This window comes from Sander lucioperca, chromosome 3, assembly GCF_008315115.2.
Source record: "Sander lucioperca isolate FBNREF2018 chromosome 3, SLUC_FBN_1.2, whole genome shotgun sequence".
Taxonomy (NCBI): Eukaryota; Metazoa; Chordata; class Actinopteri; order Perciformes; family Percidae; genus Sander; species Sander lucioperca.
Genome location: NC_050175.1, coordinates 18,210,057 through 18,237,200, shown reverse-complemented (window position 1 = coordinate 18,237,200; position 27,144 = coordinate 18,210,057). Strand labels below are relative to the sequence as shown.

Here is a 27,144-nt window from a genome sequence, read left to right as displayed (position 1 = left end):
TCGATGTAACAGCTGTTCTGGAGCTTTCGATCATATCAAATTATCTTTATCTCATCAGCAGATGTAGTTTGCACAGACAGTTATAATGGAACTGTGCCATGAAATGTTAAATGTTAACATTCCCATTTGTTTTTCAGTGGAGCAAAAAAAGTCAATTAATCCATTATTTGATTGACAGAATATGGACCCACAACTATTTTGATAATCAATTAATACTATTAAATACTATTTAAATATAAAATAAAAATACAAAATATGTTTTGATTCCAGTTTCTCACTGATTTTTTTTTTTTTTTTTTTTTTTTTTAAATCATTCATAGCTGCCAACCGTATCATTACAAATTTAAAATTCGGAGTTTTAAACATCTGGCCAGATTTGAAGATGTCACCTTGGGCTCTTGATCAATAAACCCTAACAATTCTGACCAATCCGATCAATAAAAAATAATCATCATTTGCAGGTCCTCTCATGTTACTGAGTTTGAAAACCACTGGAGTATGATGTGCCAGTCACTGTTTGAGAATGTGGTGGACAAACAATATGATCAGCTAGTGTTCAATACAAGAAAAGCACCTGAATGAATAAAATGATGGGGGGGTAAGTCAAACAACAAGTCAAAAAGAGCTGCATCAATAGATTTTTTTTAATTCAAAGTGAATCTTAACAATAATACACCATAAAGTCTTATTTTGACACTCACCAAAAGAGTCACCTGGAAAACCCGCTTAATGTGACAAAGTAGAGAAGGCTTGGTCACACCTAAATCACTGAGAACTAGAGAGGAAACACTATCGCAAACTGTAAAGAGACATCACATCCATAGAGTTAGTTTTCCCAGTCCTCATACTGTAAATATTGCACAGTGCAATTGCTACATGGCAAACTAGTGTAGCACAAAATAGAAAAAGCTAAATTAAACAAAAAACAAAGCCACAAAAAATCTACAGGTATTAAAACAGTAACAGTTCAGATTTCATAATCAAATCTATTTGATGAGCAATCTAAACGGATGATCCCATAACTTGCAGTGTGAATTAACTCTGAAATTGATAGATGACCAGAAAAATAAGAGCTTAAGTAAAACAAAACCCCAAATGAAATCAAAGAGTAACTCAGTAGTACAGTTAGACTAATACAGACCCTGAATTAAACATCTCTAAAGGATAATACTGCAGCAGAGGATTTGTTTTCTGATATCAAAGTGACAACTTTAATAGTAGTAATTTTACAAATCATTTATCTGTTAAATGTTACATGAAACCTTTAAAAAAAAAAAAGTGATCCATAAAACTAAGGTGTCAATCGTGTGGGAAATTAAAAAAGTTTAAAGATTTCTCTCGTCTTTTCCTAACAAGTATGGGAGAGTTTATGCAGGCGCATTGCTGGTGAATACCTTTGGAGAAATCAAAACACAGATTACATTTCACATGCTTATTATTGGGGAACTATTTCGAGCACTAATCTGCCAAAGTCATGCCTTGTCGCCATACGCTTTCTTTCCCAAAATGATACTCAATATGATCAGTAAAGCGTACAGGTAAGAAGAAAAAAATAATAATCTACAAATCAAACAACCATATCAATGTCAGTGTTTAAATGTGGAGTATTGCACGCATGACTCACTGTGCAGAAAAACCACAATAATCTCCTTGCCAGAGCGGTTTCCATCCAGAACACAGATCAACATCAAAACTGGATATAAAGTACGGCTTCTCTGATTTAGTTTTTTTAAAAGGCCAGTGTTGTAAACTGTGCTCTGGTTACTCACGCTCAGTCTTAACGATGGAAAAGCTACTCTAAGCAGACAGCTTCTAGGCAGACAAATTGAAACAACTTAGGTGTACATGCAAGGAAATGTAAAGCATGGAGATTATCTAAGAACACTTGGTGGTGCAATGACCGCACAATGTAAAGTATTGCATCTGCTGTTTAGCCAGAGTGACTATCCAAAGGTCGTTGAGTGTCATATCATTCAACGTGTATGTGTGTTTTATCGTGTGTGTTATCACAGAGAGGCTTTGGTGGCGGCTATCTGAAATAAGAGGAGCACCACCACCGTGTACATGTCCTCTGTCGTGTCTACGAGCTGATCTGAGGAGTACAAGTCCCTGGAATGACACTGGGTTGAAGTCCGATTTCACGTGTTCGTTTTTAATTCCTGGTGGTGTGGCCGTTAAAAGACTGTCTACTCTATACAGTAACCGACTCTTAGTGGATAATATGCCTTCCTCCTTAAATAAGAGGTGAGGAATCACCATCTTTTCTCACTTTTAATTCTCACTTTCTGAAGCTCAAGGCACATACACAGTGCTGCTCACACTGTCAATTTTGGGAAGGAACACATAACAATGGCCACAGTTTTGCGTTGACAAAATATCATTTTGATATGAGACACTCATAAAGGGGAGAGCGATCTGAACACAAGGCAGTTTAGAATAACAAACTGATATTCTAGCCAGGTATAACATTGAACAGTTAAACAGGTTGTGATAAACAGTTGTTCAAATTAATTCATCCAGAAAACAAGTTGTAAAACATTATTTTGGAACAGAAACATTGGGCTAAATTTATTTTTGGACACAGTCTAATCACCCCAAACCCTCACAAGCCTAACCCTGTACGAGTACTTAGTGGCGAGTGTGTTTGTGTGTAATTGGTGGAAACATTACAGAAGCTTTTCAATGAACATAATGGATATTTTTTCTGGCATCTCACAGTGCTCATGTAACACACAAAAGAGTACTGGTAGTACACCGTATATACGTACAATGAAAAAGTTAAATCAATCCTGCAAGCTACAGCTTTAGATGCATACAAAACGTCAATATGAAAACATACAAAAATTAAGTTATATCGATACATCATTTATATGCAGTGATGAGCCCGAAAGGTTAATAAGGATAAAATACTGATGCAAAAACACACACACCCCGAGAAACAACAAATGCAACTAATGTTCATCATCAGCAATACAGTAGTTACAATGACACTCCAAATATGAACGCAAAACACAAAAATCAAAACCACTTCTATTTCAGATAATTAGGGACCTATACAAAAATAGCAACGCTGGGTTTAAACTCAGAGAAATCACCTAATTTCACAGCTATCGAAGTGGCAATCATCATATAGCAGCTTATCTATGATACATTCAAGAAAGAAATGATACGACTTATTAATTGCCCAATAAGCTAGACAAAACCTCGGCCGTTTTTTTTTAAATACTTTTTTTTTTTCTTTTTTTCTTTAGCCCCATTCTACAACTACAGTATAACTGAGGTCTATGCAAACAGAATAGCTACCTTGCTCAGGAAATGAATTACAGTCTTTGGTGCTGCACAAGCAACTTCATTTGAAAATAAAAGACAAAAAAGACACACATAACTTGTAAAACAAACAGATAAAATGCACACACAGCATATCTACATATATATAGACTGGTGCTACCATGATATATATATATGTATATATCCTCCCTGACGGAATGTATAAAATAAGCAGTCGACACCGATAAGCCTTAAGCCTTTGACAAATGGTATAATGTAGGGAAAAAAGTTAACTTTGTCACACATGCATAAATGAGAATTGCACACAATTAACTCACACCTTATCAAGCATCTGTACTAAATAGTCTAGCTCTATAATATATGTCCATATATGTGTGTATATTGAATACTACATGGTTTGCTCAGGCTTAGAAAATTCCATACCATGAATTAATTTGCATTTCTTTCCTTACCTAATCAAAGCCATGCCCACCACACTTCTAAACGTCTAAGAAACAAAGTGAAAACACTCAAAATGAAAATACGAAGACAAGAAAAGAAAACGAATCAACGACTATTTAGATTGTATTGCAGTTTCATCAAACAGTACAAATACTGTTCGTAATAACAGTTTTACTAAATAGAAAGTGATTATCAAATATTAAGCAATACTCAGTACTTGCACTTTGTACACTAGTTCATTCGGGGAAAAGGGAGAACGAAAAAAATAACGTTTTTAATGAAACAGTAAGCATTCGCAACAGCAAAGCATGCTGTTCTTCTTGAAAGAACAGAAAAGTAACTCACTACACACTGAAATATACACCGACTCCAAAAGTTAAGCACCGCTATCCGCGATACATCACATCCATGCAGGCTATGCAAGGACATATACACGTGTGCATATATATACTCACTCATAGGATGCATCGACTGATTGGAATTTCAAGTGCTGCAGTCCAGTACATTAATATTCATGTATATAGTCATATATAAGTAGTAACATTAACAACCTCAAATATGTAAGGCACTATGGCTGGGGACAGTTTTACAATGCAGCGAGTCTTGTGACACAAACAATAAGAGCAACGTCTATGCATCTTTCCGTTTACATTTTTGCTCATGCAAGACCACATGCAGCGTGAGGAACAACCCTATATAAATCGGTTAATTGACATGACATTGCTAACACCAAAAGACACCGAAAAGGTACAAATACTTCAAACGCAGTACAACATACACTGTGGACAACGTGTGCATCTGTCGATCTAGAGCTAGAGACTGGGATGGCTTTACAAATATGGATGTGTCTTGCACACATAAGAAGGCAATATAGAAAAATAGCTGGGATCAGGGGTGCAAAGTCTAACTATTCAACACCACCCCAATTATTTTACCTGTTTTGAGGAGTATTCGTAGAAGATCCAATGCAAAGATATATATCAAATGTGCAAAACACATTAAGTGTGAGTTTAACTATTCATTCATTCTTTCATTCAATCAGTCATACATTATTTCCTTTTTATTCTTTGCCCAAATCATCTCCATCATTGGAACTCTCACTTTTTTTTCTTTTCTTTTTTTTAAAGCTTGAAGTTCAATTACACCCAAGTCTACATGATTCAAAAAATAGCTTGCTTTCTCTGTGGTTGTGCCATGGTTTTGGAAATGAAAACCATGTTTGTGGTTTAAGATGCCCTGCTCACTTAGCCCTCTGGTGGTATAAAGGGTACCTGGGCAGGCATGCTCAAATGTAAGGGTACTGGTTTATTTTGGTGGGGCTGAGAGGGAAACTGGCGTAGGCGGGCGAGGCAATGTAGGAGTGCGGGGGAAAAAGGGGCTTGAATTGGCCCTGGGGGTGCAAGGTGGGGGAGGGCAGCAGCCGGGGGTTGATGCCCACTGTAACCTGATGCACGATGCCTGCCGGGTGGGAGATGCTGTAGGTGGGCTGGAGGACGGGACGGGAGGCTACAGGGGAAGCCAGGAGGTGGGCCACGGGTGCAGCTGTGACCAGAGGACCAGGCGGGGGGTAGGACAGTAAAGTGGGCTGGGTGTGCGGGTGGCCCCCAAGGTGGGGGCCCGTAGTGTGGTTTGGGCTGCTGTGGGACAGGGTGAATGTGTGTCCATGTATGGTGGGGGGGATATAGGCCTGTGGTCTCCGGTGGGCAAAGTTGCCGTTCCATTCCTGATGGCAGGAACCGAAATGCTGCACCTGAGGGAGAGAATATCTGGCTAATTAGATTCACCATCTTCATCGACAGACTTTGACTTCATGAGCCACTAGATGCTGCTGTGTGCACATTTTTACATGTCAATGACTACGTTTACATGCACACGATATTCTGGTTTATGCCCTTATTCCGAAAAAGACGTTATTCTGACTAAGCTGTTTAATGGCTAATGAAAGCAAATATTGCACTAATATTCCTGTTTACATGCAGCCATGCAAAATACGATTTTTTTCAAAGTTTTCCAGGGGTGGTGGACTTGTTGGACGGTGCGAACACAGCCTCCCTCTTTTATTCCTTCAACCAGCTTCTTGAAAAGGTCGTCGTTGCGATGTGTGCGCATATCCAAAAACCTGTTGATATCCAAGTCTCTGATAATGTTTAGAAGCAGCTGTGTTTCTCCTTCTAATCGGGTCTGCAGCCTTGCAAACTGTTGGCTGGTTGGTTTGTTTACAGCAACCATAGCAACGCACAGAGCTGACCATAAGCTGTGATAGAGGCAAGAGGCCGTAAACTGGCTGTAAACTGCGGTAAAAACACAGATTGAGACGCATATTCTGAATGCGTTGAATACATGTCCAAAGAATGCTTCTAAAACCCGGATAATACCGGAATATCCCACGTCTTAATCGGAAAATGCTTTATTCTGAAAAAAAAGGCCTTATTTGGAATATCCAACCGGAATATGCTGTTTACATGACCTGTATCAAATTCGGAATGTTGTCATATTCGGAATAATGGTGGAATATTGATGTGCATGTAATGTACTCAGTGTTGGGTCTCTAATCAGTCATTACCAATCTTGACATTCACCTCCTCTTAATTTGTGTGGATAACATTACAATATTGTATTCGTTCTCTTTGTCTTACTGGCAGTCCATTAAGTAAGCAGTATTACAGTAAAATGTCTTCACCCTTAAACACAGTTGGAAATGTTCACCCACCAACTGTGAGTAATTTTGAGCGAAGCTGGGAGATTTGTTAGGGACAAAAGCTACTGTGGCAGATGAATTAAGTTCCATTTTCAGTGTGCTCTTGGCTGCTGCTATAAAAAAAACAAATATTTGCAATTCAAATGCTTTTTATCACCTAAACCACTTTAGAAATTGCATTCTCTGGCACAATTTGCCAACTTCTTCACTTCTTAACACTCCAAACAGGGGACAGATTCAGGATACAAAGACTTGACGTGGCAATTTCAGAAAATCGGACTTCAAATGGGACAACACTGCTAGTTGTGTTCAGTGGGACACCTTGTCTAAAGCATTACCACTGCCAGTGATTAAAACCGAGGTGGTGCGTAACTGATTTTATCCCTGCAATCATTTTTTTTATGAACATTAAATACAATTTTTGCCATCTTAAATAAACACAAATTCTCTTTGGCACATGCATATACTCTATATTCTCCTTGATCGATGGGGCCAAGTGTCCCCAATATCTCTCTGCAGTCAACAACCCTCAACAAATTAAATATAAATATATATTTTTAGGTATGCTTGTGTTTGTGATTGTGTAATACATGTATGTGACTGCATGTGCTCACCTGCCCAAAGCCTATAGGCTGCTGTTGTTGGGGCTGGAATGCAGGGGTGATCTTCTGTGGCCTGTTGAGGAGGGGAGTGGAGTGGTGATGTTGTCGCCCAGGAATGCCTCGCCCTTTGGACTGGCATGAAGACTCTAAGACTGAGGGACGGACGGAGAAACAGAGAGATGGAAATGGCATGTGTTAACGCAGACAATTTGGTGTCCCACTATTAAGATCACAATGTAAATAAGGGCAGGCAAAAGGCAAACAAGATGCAACCAGGGATTGGATCCAACTACTTCTGCAGAAATGGCAACATTTGTGACAAGAGGCTTTGTAGGATTATCAGTGATTTCAGATGTGCTTGATCAGGTCCAAACCTTTAAACATAGTGGCATCTGTCCTCTGAATATGATCTAAGTGATTATAAATAGATATGTTTGGGGGGATCAGGGAGGAGTTGGTAACTAAGCTTGTATATCTAGCTTATAGTGGGGTCAGACCATCAGCTATAAATACACCTGGTAGCACTAGAATAGCAAGCTGTGCCCTTTTATGTGGGGCTCTCGTTGCAATAGCTGAGGGTTGGGGGGGATGTCTTTGACATGAAAGCAGATATGACTCTGTATGATTTTCTCTGAGGATTTACCGTTAAACTCTTTACTTTATAATACCTATAAAGAGGTAGCTTTTAAATGTACTTGATTGCTGAGAAAGACAGCGATGTCCCACTGACCACAGCTGTAAGCCTACATATAGCATGCGTAACTTCACTTTAGCACCAGAAAGAATCGCTATCCAACATTTATTTGTTTAGGCCAACCAGAAAATGTGTTCATGTTCTCTGCTTGACATCCATGTTTTGAAAATTTTATTGAGGACATTAAACATTGTTGGGCAATTACGCATGTCTTATGTAGCTTTAAAAAGTGCACATCCACACAGATATGGGGGTGCTCAGAGTCAGTCTGGAGCCAGAGTAAGGAGTGATGACAGCAAACAAATATCCACTCCAGAGATCAGAGCAGATACTTCAGGGCAGGTCACCCATAATCACCTGTGAGAACCTCTGTGGTCTACAAAGACAGCGTAATCCCAGGCCATGTGACCTGTGGAGCAGACAGCAGCAGTGGTGACTGCTTTGAGCTAGCATGACCAACTCATGCACTTGCTAGTCTTCTGAGTGGATAACACCATCAGAGTGTACTTTAGACAAAGCAAATGAATGTGGAGAAGAAAAGGTCACTTGCTTTATTCATACGATAATTTAGGTTTAGAGATAACCTGGGTCTCTTCCAGCAGTTCTTAAGTACAAACCCCAATTCCAATGAAGTTGGGACGTGTAAAACGTAAATAAAAACAGAATACAATGATTTGCAAATATTTTCCAATATATATTCAATTGAATACACTACAAAGAAAATGTATGTATTGTTTAAACTGATAAACTTTGTTTTTTTGAAAATATTCACTCATTTGGAATTTGATGCCTGCAACACAAAAGACTGGGAAAGTTGAAGAACGCTTAAAAAACACCTGTTTGGAACATTCCACAGGCGAACAGGTTAATTGGTCATGATTGGGTATAAAAGGAGCATCCCCAAAAAGCTCAGTTGTTCACAAGCAAGGATGGGGCGAGGTTCACCACTTTGTGAACAACTGCATGAGCAAATAGTCCAACAGTTTAAGAACAATGTTTCTCAACGTACAACTGCAAGGCATTTGGGGATTTCATCATCTATAGTCCATAATATCATCAAAAGATCCAGAGAATCTGGAGAAATCTCTGTACGTAAGCGGCACGGCCTAAAACCAACATTGAATGCCCGTGAACTTCGATCCCTCAGGCGGCACTGCATTAAAAACCGACATCATTATGTAAAGAATATTACCACGTGGGCTTAGGAACACTTCGGAAAACCATTGTCAGTTAACACAGTTCGTCGCTACATCTACAAGTGCAAGTTAAAACTCTTACCATGCAAAGCAGAAGCCATATATCAACAACACCCAGAAACGCTGCCGGCTTCTCTGGGCCCAAGCTCATCTGAGATGGACTGACGCAAAGTGGGAAAGTGTGCTGTGGTCCGACGAGTCCACATTTCAAATTGTTTTTGGAAATCATGGACGTCATGTCCTCCGGGCCAAGGAGGAAAAGAACCATCCAGATAGTTATCAGCACAAAGTTCAAAAGCCAGCAGCTGTGATGGTATGGGGTGAGTAAGTGCCCATGACATGGGTAACTTGCACTGCATCTGTGAAGGCACCATTAATGCTGAAATATACATATACAGTAGTTTGAAGCAACATATGCTGCCAACCAAGCAAAGTCTTTTCCAGGGACATCCCTACTTATTTCAGCAAGACAATGCTAAGCCACATTGTGCACGTGTTACAACAGCGTGGCTTTGTGCAGGTACTAGACTGGCCTGCCTGCAGTCCAGACCTGTTTCACCTTGAACATGTGTGGCCAGTATGAAGCGCAAAATACAACGGAGACCCTGGAGTGTTGAGCAACTGAAGTCGTACATCAAGCAAGAATGGGAAAGAATTCCACCTACAAGCTAGAGTCCTCAGTTCCCAAACGCTTATTGATTAACACGCTGGTAAACATGCCCCTGTCCCAGCTTTTTTGAAATGTGTTGCAGGCATCACATTTATAATGAGTGAATATTTGCAGAAAAAAAATAAAGTTTATCAGTTAAAAAAAAAACATTAAATTGTGTGTTATTAAACATTGTATTCTGTTTTTATTTAAATTTTACACAACGTCCCAACTTTATTGGAATTGGGGTTTGTATAACAAAGCACCAATATACACTATTAGGTCAACTCAAAGTCAGACTTAAATAAGGAACATACTGGATAAATTTGTGTTAACAAAGCATCATATGTCAAGTTTTACCTGTGTTGCCATATGTTTCACCGACAACAGGGTAGTAGTTGTTGTTGTTGTTCTGCACTCTCATTGGAGGCACTACAACTGTACGAACTGTTGGCTTGCTGGGCTCGGTCTCCGGGGCAACGCACGCAACACGGGGCTCGCCGTTTTGGTTGCTGTCGGTGATGAAGCGTCGCTGTGTAAAGGGACTGTGGCGAGAGGCGTCTGAGGCAGGCGAGCTGTCCACTGTGTCACAACCACTCTCTTGTTCGTCGTCTGACATACTGCAAGGGGGGCAAACAATGAGGAAGGAAGTTACAGATATCTCGGTTGTTGTGGTGTAGCAACTATGTAGAACCAGGAAGAACATTTGTAGGAGCTCTGTTTGAATCAGTTTAATTGAACATACCTGTTGGGGTGTTTGCAGGGTGAGGTGCTGGACTGGGCTGAGGCTGAAGAGCTGGTGCTGAGCGTGCTGTCTGGACTGCTGAGGGAACAGACTCTCTCCATACTGACGGTGCTCTGACACGCCTCACAATCTGCACTACCCTTACACCTGTGTGCACCGAGAGACAAATAAAATAAGGCACATTTTTAATTTCACCAATATAGAAATAAAGTTAAAAGGAACCTGATGGTCAGTACTCACTCCCCCATTGAGTGTCTTTGGGCGCTCTCCTCTTCATCACTGCTTATACTGATGACACTAACAGTCGGGCTAGCTAGGTCAGAGATCACCATGGCCACACGCTGCTCCTGTGAACCTGAAAGCTCCTCACTGTCTGGCTCCACTTTACAGCATTTCTCGTCATCCTCCTCCACTTGCTCTGTTCCTTGCTCCTCTTCAGCAGCATGCCCTTCCTCTGGGCATCTGGCTTCTACCTGCTGCACATTCTTTGCTGTATCGGCCATCTTTGGGGACTGGCATGCTATATTTTGGACGTTCGTGTTTTGGGAGAAGTTGCTGCCCCTATTAAAGAAAACAAGTAACTTTCAGAAAGGAAGAACCCATTTCAGCGCATGTATAGGTGTTTTAGTTGCAAAAGGCAAAACTCACATGCAATACCTGTTCACACAAGGCTTGGCTCTCTTGTTGGCAGCTGGCTGTGGCCACACCACATGTGCAATGCCTATGTTGATTGGCTGGTGGGTGGACATGGTCATTTGGTTGGTTAAGAATGGCTGAGGGTGTGCAATCATGGAGCTGTAATGGTTACCATGAGGACGCACTTTCCTGCATTAAGGAAACAAAACATTGCAAATTGAGCCAAAAGCCGTTAGCACCATTACAGACAAAATGGTCTCAGTCACTGCTCCCAAGGGACATGCATGACTCATCAATCATTAATATTCAGGGGGGCAAGTGAGCTGTATCAGAGTAGTACAGCCCTTCTCAAGAGTGTACATAGCAACTAAAGGTAATAAGGCACTAATACGTATTGCTTTAGATAATATTACATATTAGTATATAAAATAATATGTATAAAATCAAGAAAGGATACAGATAATGTATCAAAAACATATTGTGCTGTAATCCCCAGAAACAAACAAATTGCTTACCCCCAGTCACCCAATCTTTGTGAGCCTGCCATAGTATCAGATGCCAAAGTGGTTGGTGGTGGGGGCACTGATGTCACCTGCTGCCAAGTGGGCACCAAGATCTGCTGAGCACGGCTGGACCAGGCCTGAAGTTCAGAGAAGCAAAGCAGTTAAATCTAGTAATTTTACTCTCATGATGCTTTCATCAGCTTGCACATAAAAAGATAAACTTTACTAATGAAGCCAAGCGGTCCCTCCATCTCAGCCTATGTTCTTTGTAGAGGTCGACCGATACTGGTTTTTCAGGGCCGATGCCGATAGAGATTATTAGTAGTTAATGAAACCAATGACCAATATTCGGAACTGATATGCATTTACAGTAAAATGAAAATCTGTTAGTCAAAATTAAGATTTAAATAAAATACTACTATGTCTTGCATTAGTAAATGTTATTGTAACAAACAAAAAATACTAAACTTAACAACAGTAAACGTCCATTTCAAAATACTGATGCATTCAAAACTTATATGTTGCAGCTGGTAAAGGTGTTTACTTTTTAACTTCGGAAAATTCCTGCAGCCTGCCTTCCAAGCTTAGCGTGACCAACTCCACCAGAGCCGCTTCTGCTCAGGCTGCTGTATGTCAGCAGCAGCGAGGTTGATGAGTGTTGAGTGGCTATTAGCAGTAAGGTTGAGTGTTGATTGGCTATTACTCATATAACATCAAGCCAATCAGATAGTTAGTTGATAGTTAGATAGTGTTGTGGGCGGGGCATTAAGTAAGAATAATTTTTTAATGAAACAAGGACAGAGGAGGAGACAGAGCTGTAGCGGAGCCAAAGTAGCACACTTTTTAATTAATTAACTTTATCGGTCAAATAAAACGCAGACACAGATAATCTGCAACTTACAGCCCCGATAATTGGCCACGCCGATATTTGGTCAAATTCCTTGTTCTCTGACCTCCATTGCCATCATTCATATTCCTGCTACCCCCTTACCTGTGTGATGACTCCAGGTCGGATTTGAATGGGCTGGATGGGGGGTGCTTGAGTGACCAGAGGCACAGAAGCCTCCATTCGAACAGAGTAGCCTGCTGGTTTAGCTGTGTTGGTGGAGATTCATGCAGGGACAATGGACAGGAAATATTTGACTTTAAGATATTTAGTCCAACCACCACAAAGAATAATAAACAAGGGAAATAAAGATTTCCATGTCCTACCTTGAAGGGCTGGGGGACATAGAATGAGTGCCTGCTGAAATGAATCGTTGCATCCAAACTGACCACTTCCTGTCTGCAGTGGTATCCCAGGGTGCAACACTGATGGGGCTGATGGGGCTAATCCCTAAAAACGAGAAAAGGGATATGACTGGACTTTTCTGAGGTATTACAATGCTCAACAATAGCATTAAAGAGCCAGTAGATCGCAACAGCTCTGTCAAGAGTAGTCTGTATTTCAGCCAGACAGAGCCCAGGGACCTGTGTTGTACTGAGAGATTAGTGGGTTAGTCAGTTACCTTTAGGCAAAACCCTGGCTTTTCAGTCGAAAGACGGTAGCTCACTTGGCTCACATGTAGTAGAAGACCATCATAACCTCAACACATGGCTGATCTACTTCAGAGAAGTTCGGGGTAATGAATTAAAAAGTATCCATGGTCCACTTGCTGACTGATCAACTCCCCAGTAAACTGGAATTAAAATGCTTTAAGGATTCAAAGCAAAGGAAATTATTCAATATGTCATGATCAATACCTTCATCTCATTAAAATGCTGCTCTTGATCTGTTGGTATATGATTAAACACCTTTCCATATCAACCCGCTTATAAAAACGGATTAACCAATTTATTCAGGCTCACCAAGGCTAGATTTTTTTTTTTTTAAAGATTGGATAACTAAAAGGTCGACAGACAATGTTGAACTTATTCCTTGAGACAGGCCTGAGGGCTAAACAAAGAACAGTTAGGCATGTGCCTCTGCTTCACTACGCATGCAGTTCTCGTGCCTGGCTATAATCACATTTATTGAATAACGAGAACTAGGCATATATTGTTCTGCTACTGCATGTAGCCCAACCCCCATACACATGATAGTAAACACAATGCAGCCTTTTAGAGGATAACACTAAAAAAGCCACTACATTTTCTTATTTCATTTTAACTATGCTGCTCCATGGAAACATTATAGTTGAGCAGTTTTATTGTGCAAAGAATGGGACCAGTTATTCTTTCATCAGGTTTTGATTTTGAATAGGAATGAGAGAGCCTTCTAATATTATCCTTATGTCTGACTATGTACTGATGAAACACATATGTAGTCATCATTATATTATATTGTCACAACTGGTCATGTTTTTTTGTTTCATCCTCAGAACAGTGCCTTTTGAAGAGACTTTAAGATGTTTTGCATTATAAAGATCCAATGCCAAAAACATGGTCTGCTCCTTTTTTTCCTCAGCAACAGCGGTGATTTGCACCGTTGCCATGACCTCAGACACATGACGTGATTTTGTTGCCATGACAGCAGTGCTAGGACGCAATAAGATGAGCAAGTCAGCATACACGAAAGCAATAAAAGGCGAGGAAATTGTCTACACAATCAGTCTTCTGATGAACAGAAAAACACATTGCATGTCAATGACCCATACCATCTGTGATTATTCCATCACTCAGATATTGTTATATTTTTTCAATTCCCAGTTCAGAAAACAAAACACATATACATACATACATACATACATATATATATATATATATATATACACATACATATATACATACATATACATATATATATATATATATATATATATATATATATATATATATATATATATATATATATATATATAATAAATGCATTAATTCCCTGATCTAAAGATTACTGTGTTTAAAGGGTAACTTAGTTTTTTTCAACCTGGACCCTATTTTAGCATGTTTTGTAGACAGCAATGCATGGGAAAATAGGGTCCAGGTTGAAAAAAACAAAATCACCCTTTAAGTAGGGCTGGAAACATATCGATATTATATTCATATTGCGATATGAGACTAGATATCGCCTTAGATTTTGGATATCATAATATCGTTATATGGTAAATGCTGTCTTTTCCTGGTTTTAAAGGCTACATTAGAGTAAAGTGATGTAATTTGCTGAATTTACCAGACTGTTCTGTTCTATTTTTTCCCTTTAACCACTTAGTCATTATATCCACATTATCAATGATTATTTAGCTAACATCTAATTGTGAAAATATTGTGTTAAAGCACAAATTGTCAACCCTACAATATCGTCGCAATATCGACATCGATGTACTGTATATAATCAATGATATTGTGATATCTGATTTTGCAGACACATCCTGAAGGACTAGTGTTGTTTTTGTCAATGAAAATTATGACTAAATATCGTTGTCAACGAACCTTTATCACGTGACGAAAACGAGACGAGACGCAACGTAAATGCTGGTCATGCGACGATGACTATAATTAAATGTATAATGCAATATTGGTGACGAATAAAAACGAGACTAAATGTGGTTTACAAAATAAAAACTATGCTAAAAGGTCTCTTCATTTTTGTTGACCAAAATGAGATGAGACGAAATGTTATAACGTTATTTCATCTCGTTTAGTCGTGTGTGTGTGTTTGATTAAGAGAGTGTGTTTGATTGAGAGAGTGTGTGGGTTCTTGGCCAACATTTTGGTTTTGTCTATACTACTAGATACTTTTACTATATTGACTGGATTAAATATAATTGCATTACTAAAAAGAGACTAAAATACAATTTTCATTGACTAAAACTAGACTAAATGTCATCAATATTCGTCGACTAAAACTAGACTAAAATGTCATCAGTTTTCGTCGACAAAAACTAGACTAAAATAGTCATGGATAATTCAGACTAAAATGAGACTAAAATGCTCAGACATTTAGTCGACTGAAACTTGACTAGACTAAAAAGCGTATGAACGTGACTAAAACTAATACAAACAAAAATGACAGCTTGACACAAAGACTAGACTAAAACTAAAATTAAAACAGGCCGCCAAAAACTACACTATGAAGGACTTACTTGAGTGTGGACACCGGTAATCTTGCTGAATGGGTGGTTGACAGAGGCAGCAGCGTTTGTTGGTCTGATGAAAGGACCTTTATTTCTGTTGGCCGCCTCATATGCACTGGGACGAGTCCAGCAAACATCCATGATGTGGAAACATGACTTCACACTACAGGCAGAGGAGTGACACAGTCAGAGATGTAGGAAGGTCAAAATGACAACATCAAAATCTGAGGCAAAGTGGGCTCACTGGTTGCTATGGGGAAAGTCGAGCAGGTGTTGCATTGTCACAAAGGGGTGGCTGAGAGCTTCGGAAGGGGCAATCCTCTCTTCTGCATCAATCAACAACATCTTCTTCAGCAGGCCCACAAACTCCAGACGGTCTGCCTTCTCCGCCAACAAGTCACTACCTTCCAGATTCATCACCAAGTTCACCTGGAAAACAAATGATTTACTGTTAAAACTACTGGTCTTAATAACGGTTCATTAATAGATTACATGTTAAAAGAAAAAGGTTAAGTAAATGAGAAATGTTACATTACAGTGTGCTCTGTGTATGATGAATTAATACTTTTTTTTAATATGATACCCATTTCCTAAGAATGATAAACAATTAGTCATGAACATTAATTCTTATGAATCTCCTCTGACTTATGAAATAACAAACCTGAACATGCATTAATGGTTTCCTAGGGAATTTCCACCAATGGTGTGTTTCTACAGAGTACAGTAAGTGAAACCTTAAGCTTTATTTTTAAATTTGGGTTAAGCATTTATCTGAAAGGAAGTTGAGCTTAGAGGCACTCCTTTCTTTCCAAGTAATAACATGTGCATTCTGTTCATACAGCTGTGGGTGTACTTCCTCTACATCATCTCAACATTTGATGTTGAACTTCCTCTAAAGTCCTGTTAGGTACATTGTGGTCCGAGCGGCTTAACATACGTGCGCTATGTCATCCAAACAGCTGAAGATGTACTTCCTGGCTTCCTTTGATTTCATTCCAGTCTCCGTCTCATGCTCATCTGTTGACTACAGAAAAAGGAAATGTTTAGTGGGGCAGCAAGAACTGAATTCTGTTATGGTTTTAATAGTTTACTTTTCTATAAACTGGTTCATACGTGCTATGTAGGAAATTAAAAAACATGATTATACAGAACATAAGATTCCAAAGTAGAGAGGCAGGGTGGGTATTCATGACATGCTCCCAAAATGCATTGCCTTAGAAAAATGTCATTGTAGAACTTAAGCCGATTCAGAATCAGAAATACTTTAATAATCCCAGGGGGAAATTATTTTTCAATGTGAGCAATGTGAGACTTTATCTTAACGGTTAGTTCTTCTGTTTCGGTTTGTTTCAGAAAACCATTGTTTCTTTATTGGGAACTGCAGTCTTTGTTTGCCCAGAGGGAGGAGGAAAATATTTGTTGACTGAGTTGGAGCTGACCTATGATTTTCACCATCAGCTTTAAGTGAAGCAAAACAAGAGTAAAGGTTAGTTGTTTTGAATAAGCAGCAATAAGCCAATTCAGCACATTTTGCAGGTATGTAAATACTCCTCACCTTTAGTCTCCATGCTGCATAAGGTGAGTCGGACTCTCTGCAAAAGAACCGTGCCGTCTTTGTACCCGCATTCAATAAATGTTCCCCTGGCAAACCTTGTGTCTGAGAAATGTAGCGAATCTGTTGGACATAAGAAGGAAAGCGAGTAAGAAAATAGAATAGAAAAAAATCTTGTAGCTAAATAAAAAGGCAATTTTAATGGGTTTAAAGTAGGAATAAAACATTTGCGTAATAACATTTTATATTAAACAAAAAGAAATTGTCTTACTTCTAAATATGTCACTTCAACAATAAATGCTGTTTATTCACTGTTATTGTTAATTTCTCCATCACCCACTCTCTCTCCAAAACCAACACATCACCAGGACACTTTATACTGACACACGCTTTTATGTACTGACAATTTACAAGGTAATTCACAGTGACATCACACTATCAGCAGTTAACGTTCCTGTGTGTGGACGTGTACAGTGGGGATAACGGCAGAGACCTTGAAGATGGCACATTCCTGACCAATGGCTAAAACCAAATGAGACCCCCGTACTGAGCATAGCTTGTGTTTATGATCTCTGAAAGGTGTCAGGGTCCTTTCGATAACAAGGTTCCTATCAATACCAAATGTTTGCTATGTAATGATGCTCGTGAGTCAGATGCTGTGGGGCAAGAGTGTCACACATAGGTTTATGAGAGGAGGCCAGTGAGAAGCTTGGCTGACGTCAATCACACCCAAGTGTAAAGGACAACAACCATTAGAGATTCAGCGCTGCTAAAAAGCAAAGAGCCACACACTGGGAGAGGGGTGAGAATCATCAAGGAACCACTTGACACATTCATATGAAGCATGTAATATATTATACGATCATATGAAGCATGTAATATATTATACGATCTATCGCTCCCTTTCTCTTTGAAATACACAATCTAGATGTAAAGCAAACATGTCCTCACCCCTTTACTTAACATGTATGAAGTTTCCACCCTGCTGCCTGCTAAACGTAAATGAGTGTGTTTGTGAGGCACCTTACATCTTAAAAGTTAACTACAGAGACTGAAAATGTTTTTGTTGGAAGCTATTCATGTGTTCATCTTCAAGCTGCACCCCCTGGCCAATGTGATGCTTGAGTAGCGGGTTTTTTTGAGTCTGTTGCTGAGGTGCAAATACTGCAATGTGTCCGTGTTTATGTGGGTGGGACCTATCTATGTTAGTTGGCTATAGAGGATCAAGCAATACATTCATTGGGATTTTGACGGCATGCATGATGACTGTAATCTCATCTGCTAAGAGATTTAGACGGGATGGTGGAGAGCCCCTCGCTTATGTCAAGGCACACTAACATCCAAGTATCATAAAACACATTGGGCCCTATTTTATCGATCTAAGCGCACGGCGTGAAGTGCATGGCACAGGTGCGTTTAGGGTGTGTCCAAATCCACTTTTTGTTTGACGGCGGAAAAAAGGGTCCGTGCACCGCTGCGTTATTGACTTTAGACCAGGTTTTTGTTGGTCAATGGCGCAATCACTTCCCGCTGCCTCAAGATAGCAATACGGCAAGAATTCATATGAACACACCTCCCTGTAAAACCAGCACGCCCATGGGCGCAAAGATGGGCGCAGGTGCATTTGCTATTTAAACGACGTGGCCGCTGGATGGTCTTAAAATAGCAAAGACACAAGGGGCGACCTCTAGCTTACCCAGTAAGAGCGTGCGACCCATGTAGGCTGAGGCCTTTGCAGCAGCCCAGGTTCAAAACTGACCTGCGGCCCTTTGCTGTGTTTCATCCCCCATCTCTCTCCCACCTTTCCTGTCTATCCACTGTCACTCTGAAATAAAGGGAAAAAGCTCCCCAAAAAATCATCTTAAAATAAATAAATAAATAAATAAATAAATAGCAAAGACACTTGCGTCGGGCTTTGTGTCCGGCTTTGCGCCGCGCCGGGTGCAAGATAGGGCCCCTTGTGTCACTGTCCATGTCTCCCTTTTGGATTTGCTCTTTCCTTTAGTCATTTTCACAGTACATGCTGATTTACCAACCAAAATCTCTCTCTCTTTCTTTCATTTTCTGTCCTTCACATTCACTATTCACAATAGTCAAGGATTACTGACATTGTCCAACAAACTTTACCCTGAAGGTACATTGACTAAATTCCCCTCCTTTCATGTCCATAATATAGCTGTGCTGTAGTTCTGCAACATCATATAAACAGAAACAGACACAAAAAACAACACAGCCAGTATGTGTGGGTGGGAAAATTCTTGTGATGGGAAAACCCTTATTTTTCCTGGAAGGCGTGTCTCTGCAGAGATCTCACAAACCAGCGAGGTCGCTGGTGCAAAGCTACTGCTCCACAAAACAAATATCTAGCGAGCCGGGGCCTGCTGCAGAGCAGACAGGAAGTACAGGGAGCATTTATTTTATGGCAGACCAGATAACAATAAACACCATAAAAGATGTATTTCAATGATATCCCTCACGGCAATAAATTACACAAGTACATCTCAGCTTGGAATAATGTACACACTCCTACCTACCCGTTGTACAATTAATCTCTTATAGTATAGTAGTTTGTGCTAGAGCTGCAAAGATTAATCGATTAGTGTGATTAAATGTGAATATTTTTTAGTTTCTTCACTCCTCTGACACTAAACTGAATATCTTTCGAGTTGTGAAAAAACAAGACATTTGAGAATGTCATCTTGGGCTTTGGGAAACACTGATTGAAATGATTCACCATTTTCTGACATTGCATAGACCAAACAACTATTCGATTAATCGAGAATCGTTAGCTGCAGCCCTAGTTTGTGCCAGCTTACAAACAGAAAGATTCCTCCTGACCCCCACTAAACCAAATCCTTTTTGCTTCCAGTGACCCTGCCTACATCCTCTTATTCTTAAAGATCCTCCAAGTTGCCAGCTAGGCCGAGCCCCAAAGAAAAAAAGAAAAGAGCACACATAACTTTGGTCTCTGCAATAGCGTGCACTGACCCCCATGGTTGCACCACTTATACGGTGCCTGAGGAAGCAAGAGATAGAGAGCGTAAAGAGGGGATCATGACAAATATGGGGAATGGTGTCATACACAAGACAGCACATGGGCTAATCTTAGCCATTCATAATGAGACACTGGCTGAATCGTGAGGTTTGTCGCATCAAAGAGGTGAGCAGCCTCGTGCTGTACTAGTGAAGTAAAATATGGTGTGGCTGGGGGATGAGGTAAGGAGAGGGGAGGAAGGGAGGAGGAGCAGCTAGAGTTATAAATACAATATGCTGTGTGGCATGGAACAAGACCCCTTGCAGAAAGATAAGAAGAAGAAAAGGGGGAAGAAGGGGTTGGGGTTGGGGGGGGAAGAAGGGGTTGGGGTTGGGGGGGGAAGAAGGGGTTGGGGGGGGGAAGTCAGCTCCAGCCAGACCACCCTGTGGCCCCTGGATGACACTTCACACTAGCAGTCAGCTGTCTGTCTAGCTGTTTACTGACATGCAGTCAGTTGGCTTTTTATTTTAGGCGATACAAATTTACAAGCTTTCTATTTTGAAGTTTGAAGGACTGATTAGGGTTGTACGATGAATTGGCATTGACGATGTCCACAATGAAACATCATGATGGACGATGACATTCTTGTCTCATTATGAGATTAAAGCCTCCAGAACACCAGAATCCCAAATAAAATATATTTTCATCATTAGTCCTATGCTCCTGCACGGTCTGCTTTTCCCATTCATTGGTCAACCACGACCAAATTGAATACCCTGCACATGCATGGTGCATGGCAAAGAGAGACAGTATTTCCTATGTTGGGCGGGTGGTAAAGCATAGTGTAGTCACAGCACAGGGATTGAGTATATTACTCAAAGGCACAGGACAAGAACAGGGATCCTCCAGGATGTGCTTCCGACTCTACTACATAACCATTCTGCTAAAATGGGGCAGGGTGGGAAGTTCAGACATCCCAGAGAACATCCAGAGCTTAACATTCACTGCAGGTATTTTAATCAGCAGACAACAATAGACAGTAACAGGAGCGGTGCAAGATCCAACAGGCTGAAACCTAATGTGACATACTTCTGTTTTCTCTCTATAGATTACTCAAGCCCTCTAACACAATCCAGTACCCGTGTTTACACTGTACATGAATTCAGTCAACCATTTACATACAGCAGACTTTGATCTCTAGCTGATACTTACTTCATTCTACAGGTTCCTTCTCACCTGTTATCTTGCTTTTTATTGTATTGTCTCTTACACTCCTTATCTATGACAACTTTATCCCATCCACCCTTGTCAACCCCATCAGCTCCAAGCAGTCCCTTACTAAATCGAGGAGGCTCCCCCCAGATATTTCTAAAGCAGCTTTGCGAGATGCTGACTGGCTCGTGCAAAAACAGATTCATCATATTTAGACTGATGGTGCAAGTCAAATCTCTTTCGGAGGTGTTGAGTTATCTCTCCTGTCTCAGTCCTAGGGAGAGTGAAAAATGATGCCAGGCCATAAAAATACTTTGGTATGAGTGGAGTGTGCAGTGGGGCTGAGTGCTGTAATGTAGGGTGCTGCATGGGACAAAACAGGATCTGACTGAGGCTCTGTTGGCAGGCTTTGAGTAGATAGGGCTCCAGGGCAGGGGAAAGCAGCTCAACATAAGCCCAGCTCAGTCTAGTCCTGTGAAGACACTGTCAGTGCTCCACTGGGAGGGGCAGACGTCCAACAGCTCCTAATAGACATACCATCAATCACAATAATATGCCTTTCTGCTCACTGTCACCAGCTGATACAATCCTCAGGGTACGTACGTCACCAAGGAAGCAGAAAATGCTGCACTAATTTGTTACTGTAAGTCATTTGAGCCATCAGTCTCTTCCTTCATTGAAACAATCCATCCCTGTCTTTCTTTCCGTGTGTAATTATGGACAAAGGTTTTTCTTTCCCTAAACCTCAAAAGTTTCCTCTCCTTTCTTTCCATGTCGTCCTACAAAAAAAAATCCCTTCAATACCCTTAAAACACCATTAAGTCTAAATCTCACACAGAATATAATAACTTGAGTTTTCCTACTGTACACACTGTGACAATGTTGCATTCTTGTCCTAGCTTCAAGCCATAAGTACTTAACTCTGCTGCTGAACCTCTCGGTCTGCCTTTTTATGGCTTTGTCAGCATCTTCCCCACGGAATCTTTGCAACACGTCTTTTGGGAGATTTAGACTAAAGTGGTCATGGATCACATATGCCAATGTGGGAGCCATGTCTGTGTCAGTAACCTGAAGGCACGCCTGTAATACAAAGCTGGATTGAATGCAAACTAAGAAACAAACACACCGAACCCACACCTCTGGGTTGCTTTGATTGGAAAGTGTAAGGGGGGGGGGGGGGGGCTGACCTATGGGAGAAAAGGCGGTAAAACCTATAATTGGAAGGAAGGCCCACTGCGCCAGAGCAAACCAGTTTCCATGTGGAGATGGTACAGAGGGGAGAGACTGAGTCATAGAAGTTGGAATCAGAAGTAGGAGATGCTGGGATACGTTGCATATATAACAGAAAACAGAGGATAGCAGAAGGCCCACAGGAGGGACTGAAAAGCGGAAACTTCCCAAACAATGATAAACAAAAGCCAATGGCAGCTAAAAAGTGAGCAGTGGTGAGAAGATGGTTGTTTACCTGGTCGTACTCCAGGGCCCCAGGGTAAAGGGGCCAGCCCAGAAAAAGTTCAGCTATGACACAGCCTAAGGACCACATGTCTATGGCTTCACAAAACGACAATCCCAAAATAATCTCTGGAGCCCTGTGAACGGACAAAAACACACAACTGTTAGTCTAAGGTCACACAATAATAACATGTAATATGAAACTATTAAACAGTGATATACTCGTACAGAATGGTTCATATAAAGATGGTTAAATAATATGTTTTTGTGCTGTCTTTACATCTTTAGAGCTCTGTAACAAGCACTACACATTCATAAACCATCCACTAAACACTAACATACATAAGAATATAAACTCCTGCCCATATTATGAAAAAAATCACTTTTTCTGGGATTTGGGGTGTTATGTTGTGTCTCTGGTATTTCCACACACATACAAACTTTGAAAAAAATCCATCCATGCTGTTTAGAGTGAGATACGGTTTCTGAATGTGTCCTGCCTTCAGTCTCTGGGTGAGCTGTTCAAAATCAGCACGGCTTGTGACGTCACAAGCCGAAACGAGCAGGCTAACCGCAACCATTAGCTCGTAGCGTTAGCATGCTAACGCTATGGCTAACGCTAGCATGCTAACGCTAGCATGCTACCTCATTCTCAATAGCAAAGCACTGCTACAACACACACAAGTTCACCATAATCTACAAAAGAACTACTTACATGTGCGCCCTCATTTAGAAGTCTCCCAGCTAATCCTGCCTTGTAACTGAGCAAAGTTGTAGAAACAGCTTCTTTTACTGTCTATGGAGCTAGCTAGCTGACATGATCTACATCTGAGCTACTGGGCATTTGCAGTGCAATCAAAGATAGTACAGAAGAAGAAGAAGAAAAGAGGTCTCACCAAAGAATTTCTAATAAGGGAAGAAGTTCCACTCTCTCGTTACTTCCGGCTTCTGAACTGGTTGCAGTTCCACCAGAGTTCCAAATAGGGGGCGCTCACAGGCCAGTGCAGAATGAATGGGACTCTATGGAGCTATACCCCTCAAAATCCACTTTTCTCAGGATATAATTTTTTGTCTAGTAATTTGAATGTTGCATTTGAAAGGGGAGGCTAAGAAAATACACACTGCTGGGTGTTAGATTTTTTTAAAGTGGCTTTTTTGTTCTAAAAAGCCTTTTAAAATGTCAATGACGTCATACACATATACGGCCAGAGATTCTGCTTTACGGCAAGCTTTGAGTCGCTTCCTTTTTTCTCTTGAGGCATCGACAACACAGCTGACAGGTTAGGCTCTCCCTGTCAATACACGTGCTAGAAAGAGGTTTGCTAATGTTTTAAAGACCATGCCGAAATATTCACTCTGGCATTCTGGTTCTGCTTCGGATGCCGTCAAGCGGGATCTCCGATCGTAATCTGTCCTTCACTGACCAATCAGCATTCATTAGCAGAATGCTAGCGTGTTATGGGCAACAACGACTCAACCTGTAACAAATCGAAAGGGCATAAGTACTTGTTCATTCAACTTTCGACCTATAATCCATGTTGAACTTGCAAAAACTACAATCCAATCTGAGATTTCTCATCGACAATCAGGCAAAAGAGACAAATTTAGCCGTCTAGCTCCACAGGGTCCCATTTATTTTGCACTGGACCGTGATCACCCCCAGTGGAACTCTGGTGGAACTGCAACCAAAGTAGGTACAATGGGGCTTAATAGGGAGTGGAACGGCTTTCCGTAGACGGGCTCTGGTTTCACTCTGTAGCTAAAACAGAGACTAGCTGAAAAGAGGATCTGCAGCAGTGAGAGAGAGCACTGCAGTACAACAAAAATATGGTGTTTTTTGAAAATGAAACCATCTGGTACAACCTTAAAATACAATTATGAACCTGAAAATGAGCATAATATGGCTGCTTTAAGCATTTAAGTGTTTAGTCAGTCATTTTTTGCACCTTACACCTTAAAACCATTTTTCTCAATTTCACTACTGATACTGACAATACTGTATTGCTTTTGGGCTGTGTAGACTGGTGCTGATTACCTGAGTAAACATAATGTATAATAATGTTGTGTAATTCCCGTTTATGGCGAGTCAGATGGGAATTTGGTGATGTGTATCGTTGCCAAGTGACTTGTAAGTAGGGATGCTAATTTCGATGCTAATTTTAATTTTTTCTGACCGATAGCCGACCCTCGTTAACTGGCCATTCACCATTATCTGACAAGCAGGCAACTGAGGCCCAGTTTACCCGAGGCTCGTACACACGTTCCGCAGAGAGCTGCAGACTTGTACCGGCCGCGCAGCCGCGATGTTATGTGCACTGTCGAGAACACATACAGCCACTTTCCTGGAACCGCTTGTGCGTCTGCGTAACCAACACTGGCAGTTTAAATTGGCTGTCCTACACACAAACTATGCCAGGCAGACACACATCTGACAACCTCACAGCTGTCCACCAAATCCACCTGCGAGGATGTCAGTTGTCTATCTGTCTGGCATACTTTGTGTGTAGGATATAGATTTAACCCACCGGTCCTCATCGATATAGTGGCACGTAGCTCTCTGGTGTGCGCGCCGTCCAGCCGAGAGCCACGAACTCAGCAGAAGAAAAAAAAAAAAAAAAAAAAGAGCTTCAAACGCAACTGCTAGTTGACTTGCTACTAACTTTGCACTAGCAAGTTAACTAGAAGTTAAGAAATAGATTGTATAGTCTATTTTTATTTAACCATGCAGCAAACCTTTTCAATTCCTTTTTTTTTTTAATTATATTGTTTTTAACTGTATTAAATCATTCAAAATTCTTATTGTCAGTAAATGGTTGTTAATTAACATCCCTACTACTAAGTCAGTGTTGTGCGTGAGAGTTGCCTAGCCAAGCGTCAGCAGGATGAGTCAGTGGGTTAGCAGGTCAGCCAGGCCAGTATAAGAGCTTTGACAGGCTGTTGTATCACAGTCAGTCACTACCTCTTCACCTATTTGCTGGCTCAGTGTTACTTTAAGTCAACTCCATAATAGCACTGTAATACCATGTCTCGGGGATGGCTAGTGGTGACGCAAGCCGTTCAGCAGTAATACATGTAAGACATGCTGACAACTGAAGAACTCGGCATTTAGGACACACCACAAAGCCTATAAACTGTGACAATGCACTGACAGCATGATGAAGCCTGAGCTCTTTTCTCTGATACAAGTCTTGGTGTGCAGGAGTGGCCTCCAAGCTCATATATATATAAAAATATATAAAACGCCATAAAGGCAGGAAGCTCTGTGAGTAAGTCACTCCAGGCAGGAATCACTCTGTCCGGCTGGCACAAAAGACGTTTCACGAAGCATGCTGTTGTACGGATGTAAACAGATTCAAAGGAAGGAATCTAATAAAGAATTTTTGGTGAGTGTGAAGTTCATGAGATGAGTGGTTTTCCAGAAAGCTGCAAGCAGCACGCAATCGTCCCCTTCAGAACAGGCATGTTTTGAACGGGCACTGCACTAGTTAAACCTATAAGACACAACGACTATCTAGTAGGTGTGTAACGGTACACAGAAGTCACGGTTCGGTTCATACCCCAGTTTAGGAGATATGGTTTGGTGAGAGTTTGGCACAGCTGAAAAAAATCCCAAATGCATAAGGATACATTTATTTTCATTTACTTTGAACAGACAGTAGTGCAAGTCTAGAATGACGCAGACACACCAGCACACAAGTATAAATCCTCACTACAGCGTAAGCCATCCATGTAGGCTACGGTGTAGGCTCTGTGTAGATGCAGTGAATTGGCCAAAATGATGAGGGACATTTTCCTTCCATTCCTTATTTTATGCAACAACAGGGCTGGGGGATAATTCAACATTGTTTATAATCTTAATAATTGTATTATTACAAATATATTGAGACCCTGATATCATTATTTCAAGTTATGCCCTTATTTCCTATTTGCCTACATATATGATAGCATTGCTCAGAATAACTTAGCTAAAAATGATGTGAGAGAAACATGAGGGACTGACCAATCATTTCACTTCCGTTCAGGATATACACAAGATAAAGCCCACCCTCAACAAACTATTTTCCATCATGAAGGAATCCAGAGGATTTAAATAATCTAAAGAACGACTAGGATGAGATTTCAAGACAATTGGCTCTAATGACTAAGATGACTATTTCCGAAAGCTGGACATACCAACTAAGGCAATCCTGAGACAACTACTCTGACGTCTTTGAAGCCATATGGGACTGAATGGTGTGGGACATATGGATAGCAACAGCAAATTTAAGACCTGCTAAAATAAGTTTTAGAGACTTATTTATCACATGGTCCAAACAAATGCACACAACAGCTGGTGCAGTAGGCAACATAGCAGCAGAAAACCAACCAGGCAGTTATGCCAACCATTTCCGCCTCACAGGCGTGTCCTATTTTTAAGGAACAGGTTTTCCCTGGAGGAGAGAGAAGCTAG

General features: G+C 40.7%; 1 protein-coding gene across 6 annotated transcripts in view; it reads right to left on the bottom strand.

Moving 5' to 3' along the window:
* Positions 1 to 626: 626 nt before the first annotated feature.
* hipk3b (homeodomain interacting protein kinase 3b) overlaps positions 627 to 27,144 on the bottom strand; it is a 48,242-nt gene continuing 21,724 nt past the window's right edge. The window contains exons 3-17 of one of the 6 annotated variants that reach the window (XM_031314344.2): positions 22,708 to 22,831; positions 17,060 to 17,179; positions 16,442 to 16,528; positions 15,749 to 15,933; positions 15,514 to 15,667; positions 12,665 to 12,788; positions 12,444 to 12,547; positions 11,465 to 11,589; positions 10,962 to 11,138; positions 10,554 to 10,877; positions 10,314 to 10,460; positions 9,929 to 10,188; positions 8,081 to 8,132; positions 7,042 to 7,181; positions 627 to 5,479 (exon numbers count right to left, since the gene is read on the bottom strand). In XM_031314344.2, coding sequence (XP_031170204.1) covers positions 4,974 to 5,479; positions 7,042 to 7,181; positions 8,081 to 8,132; positions 9,929 to 10,188; positions 10,314 to 10,460; positions 10,554 to 10,877; positions 10,962 to 11,138; positions 11,465 to 11,589; positions 12,444 to 12,547; positions 12,665 to 12,788; positions 15,514 to 15,667; positions 15,749 to 15,933; positions 16,442 to 16,528; positions 17,060 to 17,179; positions 22,708 to 22,831 — 2,629 coding nt within the window. In that variant the 3' untranslated portion in view covers positions 627 to 4,973. The remainder of the gene's footprint in view (positions 5,480 to 7,041; positions 7,182 to 8,080; positions 8,133 to 9,928; positions 10,189 to 10,313; positions 10,461 to 10,553; positions 10,878 to 10,961; positions 11,139 to 11,464; positions 11,590 to 12,443; positions 12,548 to 12,664; positions 12,789 to 15,513; positions 15,668 to 15,748; positions 15,934 to 16,441; positions 16,529 to 17,059; positions 17,180 to 22,707; positions 22,832 to 27,144) is intronic. The other 5 variants (XM_031314346.2, XM_031314347.2, XM_031314345.2 and 2 more) reach the window with 5 other exon arrangements.